At 41.3% G+C, this 7763-nt stretch overlaps 1 protein-coding gene across 1 annotated transcript in view; it reads right to left on the bottom strand.

The window, feature by feature from the left end:
• Window positions 1–204: 204 nt before the first annotated feature.
• The window catches only part of tent5bb (terminal nucleotidyltransferase 5Bb), an 8424-nt gene continuing 865 nt past the window's right edge, over window positions 205–7763 (bottom strand). Inside the window, exon 2 of the mRNA XM_035680795.1 lies at window positions 205–1896. Within this exon, the coding sequence (XP_035536688.1) occupies window positions 871–1896 (1026 nt within the window). The 3' untranslated portion in view covers window positions 205–870. The remainder of the gene's footprint in view (window positions 1897–7763) is intronic.

Below are 7763 nucleotides of genomic sequence, written 5' to 3'. Positions count from 1 at the left end.
GATCAAGGAAGATAGTGAAAGATAGAAACAGGGGAATCTTTGGAGACACAGCAACTGAGACAGTGAGATACAGAGAATGGAGATAGAGTTCATGACGCACATCCCCAGACTAATTTGAGTCAACTGGGGCGTATTAAAACAATTCGTCCTTATCTAACTGCTTGTTTTTGTAGAAAGTGTAAAGAAAGACCAATGTAACACATCTTTCCATTTTTGACATTTTTTTAATGAGTTAAAAACAAATACCCTGACCCTAGATATAGAAATGTACAGTAACCTGGATGAAAAAGTTTCAAAAACAATTCTTACATAGCAATTACTATAAAGACGTTGGTCAGTTTCAGGCACTTGGAACCACATACAGTCTTTGTTTGTCATGCTACACAACAAAGTATTTCTTTGGTCCTTTTTATCTCCCAGTCAGGTCAGCCGTAACCACAGACAGAACAAAAAACAGCTTTCTGGTTTCGTACAAAGTATTTACATTTCATTAAAGACCCAATACAAGCCTCCATCAGACAAGAAACAGAACTGCAAAAGTTCGTCCCTCACATATCAACCCTTCATATTCTTCCATACATTTCCACATTGGTTATGAAACGACAACAGAATAAAAAGGTATAATTATAATGGCTCGAATGAGATTTCTTTTTTTTTTTTTTTACAGCAGTAATAATCAATATAACTTAGTGGAATGGTTTTGATATAAGATTTGGCAAAAAAAGATACATTAGCTCCTTTTTGTCCACAACGGGCCTCAAACCAAAAAAAGCCCCATTGCTACAGAGGTACTGAGCACTCTAATGAATGCTCAACTTACATTAAAAAGTTAAAACCGAAAAGCTCTCCAGACATCCTAAAAGTCATAGCTCAGCTGCAAGGCAGCCACGTCTGATAAGAGTTACTGCATGTAGCCATGGGTGACTGAACTTGTGCCACATAGTAATTGCTGAAATTGACATCTCTGACATAGGGTGCTGGCTGGTAGTAGCAGGTGATGTTGGACAGAGCAGGGATAGCGTTCTGTTCGGCCATTACGCGCAGCGCCAGGGCAGAAATGAGTGCCAGCGTCTGCCTGCGCTCGTGGCCCATCAGACACACAGTGCTCTCGTCCACCACCTGCCTCAGCGTCACCAGGTAATCATAGCGCTTGTGCTCAATACCCGCAAAGTGGTTCTGCAGATAGGCCTCCAGTTTCCTCTGCTGCTCGCTTATGTCGGGGAAGTCGATGAAGAAGCGCGAGCACATGTAGCGCTGCATCTGTTTCATTTGAGCCTCAGAGGAAGGCCGGAAGCCGCGCACCAGCAGGTGGCAGTACTTAAGCAGCCCGCCCCCCCGGATCTCTTCTGGGCTGCGGGTGGCGATAGTCCTGGAGAGAAGGTGACCCAGAGCTTCCTCAAAGTCTCCATACATGCTCTCCCCCTGCACCGTGGGGTGGAAGGTCTTGGACATGGCCGTCTCCGAGCAGCGGTCGAAGAGCAGCAACGAGTCCAGAGTGATCTGGAAGGAGTCAACACTGAACTCAAACTGCCTTCTCAGGGAGTCCACAAACTTCAGCTCCACATTCTTGCCGGTGTTGTTGGACAGCGAAATGAGGCTCCAGCGGTCCGTGTCATTGCAAACTTTAACCAGTTTCTGCACGTATGCTTCCTTCAGGGCAAGGGCTGTGATCCGTTCCCTGCACACCCCTTCAGGTAAGAAGTCCACCAGGCAGTCCAGCACCACGTCCTTCACCAGCCGAAAGGTCTTGTCATCAGTGAGACTCAGGCCGAAAATCAGGTCCAAGTCTTTGTAGCCGAGGCCGTTGTCCTGGTGAAGCACGTGGCTGGCCGCTGAGCCGTTCAGCTTGACATCACGTACCACCACACCCCGCTCCTCCAGTCGAGCCCTGACCACCTGAAAGACAGAGATGAAGGAAACCTGAGTGATGATAAAAATCAGAAGTGGCTGACAGAAAATACAAGTATGTACATGCAAAAGGGATCTGCTCTCTCCTCACTGCATAAAATAGCAAGAGTCTGAGCTGCTGAAAATATAGCTTGAGGGAAAAACATCCAGTTGAATGAAAGCAGTAAAACAGAATGCAATATGAGAGGATCCCTTTCAAAACACTTTCCTGGATATCTAATTCAATTTGATGGCAGAACAAAGCAAGGGGAAGTTTATTACAACTTCACAAAAATAAATAAAAGAGGAATATTTGCTTTTTCATACATTTATGAATATGTACATAAATATCTTTCTCAAGCTAGTATTACAAAAAATACCAATAGCTCTCCAATAAAGTTTACTGTGTGATAAATGTATTTAGTCATACATTTCTTGACTTCTTGCTTTTTTAAGTAAAATGTGTTTATATAAGAACCAGTTCACAGTAAAAATGCTGCAGGATTTAAGCATTTTGGGAATATTTTATTGCCGGTAAATGCAGACAATGCATGCAGAAAGCCGGAGGCAGATTCCTGAAGCAGGCAGGTTTTCTAATATATCGCTTAAGGAAACATTGTCAACAAAGTGGCTGCTTAGAGGATGGTCTCATTAACCGTCCTGTTGCCTGAGAGGAGTGATGCCCTACATACTGTACAGTACACCTCTAATGAGCTAAATACCTGATTTAGTCCTGTCTGCTCAAATGTGTACAAGTACAAGCAACATCAGCACAACAGCGATAAACTGTGGAAAATGACAAGTTAGAGCGTGTCGGCTGTAAGAGGCTCTTAACTAAAAAAATCAAAAGTTCAGCTGTGAACTTTTAAACTCGTGGCCTTGGATCATATTGAGAAAACGTGATCCCTTTGCTGTCATATAAACACTCTTTGGCAAGAAAAAAGGTTTATCTGGTTATTGAAACACACATCATGTTGTACTGCTGTGATGCTTGGGGAAACTGCTGAGCTACAGACAGCTGAGATGTTTATGCTTCCTGTCTGTTGCATCAGTCAAATGACACAAAGCGGAGAAAAACAGGCCAATTCTGAAGAAATCCAAAACACAGCTGTCTGTTACCAAAAAAATCCTCTCATTAGCTACACTGTCCTAATTTAAATGCTGAGATACTGACAGTATCAGAATGCAATTTTTTTTTGCTTAATGCAATATATCCCTTTTTAATGGCAGTTAGAAAAGGAGTCCATGTGCTAATTTGTGATGTAAAACTAAGGTAATCTCTTCAATCTGACATTGTTCTTGTATATTCTGTCGCAATTAAAAATGAAAAACACCAGAAGGTTAAAGGAAGTGACATGAGAATAGTGTTTGTCAAGTTGCAATTTTTTCCTGGCTTCACTCTGTACAGTATTTCCATCTCTAAGGTTCCTCATTCTTGTGACTGTGCAATGAAAACTGGTCTTATGTAGGACGCTAGCATGTGGGATACAGCTAGCGTAGCTCTCTCCAAAATGAAGAAATATACCTCAGAATTTCACATTTACACGATTTATATGTGGTTTAGTCTACACATGAACAGAAATGTGGATTTTGACTTAGTTGCTAACATTTACAGATGTGTATTTGGTATGTATCTTACAAGCAAATTATTATTTGCTTGTAAGATTATATATTATATTAATTTCCTAAACTAAAGGTTATGATACAAAGGCAACATATTTCAAGTCAAACCTTTAAAAAAAAAGATACTGTGTGTAGAGAATAAGTTCTACCACCAACACAGTTTATCTGCTATTTTGATAGCCCAAAGCGAGGAGATGAAAACACTTACTAACAAAAAGTTAATTCAAAGCAAGGGCGCCATATAATTCCAAAATCCAATGAGAAAAGGTCAGAAGCTCTGTAGAATTAAATTACAACACTGCAGAGAAGTGGATTTTTTTAACCATCCAGCAAGGGAAACCCACAGCACTATTTGCTCTGACCTCACACTTAAACAGTTGGTCCGAGTTAACAGCACGCCATAATCTGCATGTCTGGGGGTCCCGAAAGGCGCGTATGAGGAAGCACAGCTCTGCCACCCCCACCATCCCCGTCCTTCAGCTCTCATAAAATAGGCTAGTACATTTCCCACATGACGCACCAGCACCTGGTGAGCCGAGTGAAGGGAGACACTTCCGCCGACGTTCGAGCACAAGAGCCTTGTAAAAAGAGCCGCAAACACACCAGACTGTCTGGTGTTGACAACGCCTTGGCGACACATAACAGTCTCTCTACTTTCCTTCTCCAGTCTCAATCGTTTCCTTGAGTATTTCATTTAAGCTGCGGCCTGAATGTGTTTTTATTATGGCAGTTTGAAATGACCCAGCCATTTACCAGCCCATAGTCCCCTGGACGCCAATGAGAGCTCTGGGCAGTGAGTCAGATGATCCCTCTGCCAGGGAAATGGCGACAGCGAGTGAGGAGTTACGAGTCCCTGACCTTCATATTCACTCCAAAACTAACCCAGCCAGTCAGTCGTACAGTAGCTTGGCAGACAGTAGGGGATGATGATGGTTTTTCCTCTGATTTGAATAGCTTCTGAATTTCCTATGCACAGGTGGTCATTTCACCTGTATGCTTAGACCAGAGTGAGGCACAGGCTGAAACGTGATACTATTACACCTCTGTGAGATGGATATTGTCAATGAAGGATTTGTTCATGTGATTCAAGGGTACAAAAACATTTTAATGTCTTCGGCCCCTTAAACTTTATTTGATAGTATTTTATCCAAGGAACACATCTGAGGAGACTCTTGTTGTGTTGGATTGTTAAGGCAGCCATGTAAGATAAAACTGGTGAGAGTGAAAGCTATGGTATGAATACTCGTCCGCATATATCTTGTGACTGTGATACTGTTGTGTGATTTAATAGTAAAATCAAGGATGTGAGGTTTATTTATTTTTATTTTTTCACATTTTATTTATTCAGTTTAATTTTATTTTTGTAAATTGTATTTCCCCACAAGAAGGCAATCTTGTTGATCTAACAGTAATCATATTTAAAGAATAAATATGGATTAGAATTTCATTAGACCCGCTGTGTATAGTTTAATACAGAAATCAAACTCAACCCAGGTTGTTAAAAGGAAAAAAGGACCTTGGTTTTCTCAATGGACGCTCCTGCTCTGGACACGCAGGAAGTGATGTAAAGTTGTGTTTCAAATGAGCATGAGTAGCATTAGCCACTACTGCATGGCAAAAAACATATAAAAACTCTAACTTCATCAATGGAAATTCCAGCCCGAGAGATCCTATCATCGCCACCCACACTGTTTGATCTGTGAGAAGCACTAAGATGTGCAAAATGAGCCAAAAATTGTAAGCTAACTGCCAAATAAAAATCATTACCTAACTTTCTAAACTGAATGTTACCTCCTCAAGGGAGCACTGGGAGCATGTGGTGTCTTCATGTTGCTCTTTCTCAACAATAGCCTAGTGAGGAGTTGGTTTACAGTCTGGCGGGGGCCACAGTGGAGTCAGGCGACTGGTCTTCACTTACCACAGTGATACGTTGTCAAGCCTGACCCAAAAGCCCAGTGTTATTACAGGCACTAATCCACTCCTCACATTCTGCTTCAAATCCAGGACACTTTCTACCATCCGGGAGTACTACTTCCAGTTTGAAAAAAGTGAAAAGCACAATGACTAAGCCAGGGACGGGCACAACAATTTAGTTTGAATAATAGCCTGCAGAGCTGGAATATGAGACAACCCTCTTGGTGACCAATAAAAACACAGTGGCCTCCATACCTGCGCCTTGAAACCTAAACCCACTCAGCAAATTACATAACCTATGACACACAAATCAGATATCTGTGTTTATCATCATGTGGTGTTATGCTACCGCGGATGTAGGGCCTCTGTAGATAGAGGAAAATGTATGGTAATACTCTGACTGTGGGTTGATGACTGTCAACATTAAATGAAACAGAGAGCACAGAGGTGTAAGTAACAGTAAAAGTTTTCCTTCACTGCCCCTGTGGCTCGCTCACAACCAGACCACAAACAGATGTTATTTAAATGTGGCGCTCACACAAACCCACCATTGACATGGGCTCCTCTGACTCTTTGGGAGTTTGATCCGTTGGTCAGCTTACCCAGCAGCCTACAGTATGTGACGACAGGTTTGGCTCCGGAATCATCTCTATTTGTCTCAGGTAGACAGTGTCTGGTGCACAAGCTAAAAATAAATCAGGTTTAAAGGAGCAGACTGGTGGTTTTGCATGTTTTAGACCATTTACCATGAATCACGGATACCTCACATTACTGTCAACCATTTTCCAAAACATATCATAGTGGTTTAGATCTCTGAATGTGTTTTTCCTTCCTTCCAGGCAGTCATTGGTTTCCATTTATGTCCATATGGTATGAAAATCAACTTGCTGAGACTTGAAACCTTCTTGACATATTCCATGACAGGGAACATGGCCTCTGCTTTTATTTTTGTCAAAATAATGGTATCACTGCATAGTGATGCAGTGCAGACTTTTCAAATCAGTGGATTATGCTAATGAAACTTGACAACAGCGATAAGTGTAAAGTCATAAATGTGCCACCCCAATTTATCATTCGCTAAGCACCTGACAGAACTGTCCACCTGAGACATAGAGATATTATTTTAATGGCTGGTGTTATCCCTAAACTGATAAATTAGATATCTGAAATAAATAGAACACACATAATTATATCCCAAAATATTATTTTACTTAACTTTTTCCATGTAGCTTCTTGTTTTCATTACATTAGCAACTATTTGCATTGCTAATTCAGACCTCCCCAACAAAAAGCAGATTTTCTTAAGCTAAGCACCTCCAGGCTATATCCAATAAACAACTCTGGATTACTAAAATGTTTATTTGCGTACTTTGGGTAAAGCCACATCCAGCATGTTAACATCAGACAGGACAGACACTGGAGACAGAGAGAAACCTTTGGTGCCTCACATCAGATATTGCATGAGCAGTGGGCTAAATTTCTAAAAGCTGGTTTTTCAAAAAGTACTCTCGCTCATGGAAAGAAAAATGTCTGGGGTCCTGTTGTCTACAGTCGTGTAATGAAGGAAAGACTTCAGTGGGGATGTTCAGTGCAGATGGTAGGGGCCTCCTTGATTATAGAGGCCCTTGAAATGTTGTGCCTGTGAGGGTCTTTCTTCCCCACAGGACCACCGCAGAAAATATGAATCACTAAAGTGAAATGTGAACCTGGATTACAGGCAAGGACATTCAAGTAATGTCCAGGAAAATTCCAACCCAGGCAATTCCCTATACGTTCATCCCCAGTAAATATAACATAGCTCACTCATTATCTCTCGCTCTTTTTCACGAGAGCTGTGAAAAAAAAATGACTTGAGCATTAGTGAGCTAGTGGAAAACTGCAGTCATAGTGTTAGATCATCTTGACTCGTGTGTCTGTGTTGAAAGTATGAGTGATCAAATGTATTTAAAGTGTAATCAGCTCTGCCACAAATCCTTACCACTGCTTTAGTGTGTTTGGTAAAAGCAGTGGCACTCTGCTGCATGTGTCAACGCTCAAATCAAAGAAGCAAGAGTGACTTTGTTAGGCAGTTATATATCCTCCTGATTTTAATTTCCTTTCAGAAACATCCACTGAAAAGTGTCCATCTTAGCATGTATGTACATGTATTAAAATCGTATTTATATCTGCCAGTGCATAGACAATTACAGATTCAGAAGAATTTTCTAGAAGTGAGTGTCTGGTGCAGCAAATTACTGTATGTATAATCAGCTGATAACGTGCTGCGTGTTATCTGAAACACTTTTACACTATTTAATTCAACTAGTCAGTGTTGTCAGTATGTGTGTATGTATGTGTGT

Source organism: Morone saxatilis, unplaced genomic scaffold (genome assembly GCF_004916995.1).
Source record: "Morone saxatilis isolate NCDOM2014 unplaced genomic scaffold, NCSU_SB_2.0 Contig9, whole genome shotgun sequence".
NCBI lineage: Eukaryota > Metazoa > Chordata > Actinopteri > Moronidae > Morone > Morone saxatilis.
Note: the sequence above shows the minus strand (reverse complement) of the source record. Positions and strands in the feature narration are given on the sequence as shown.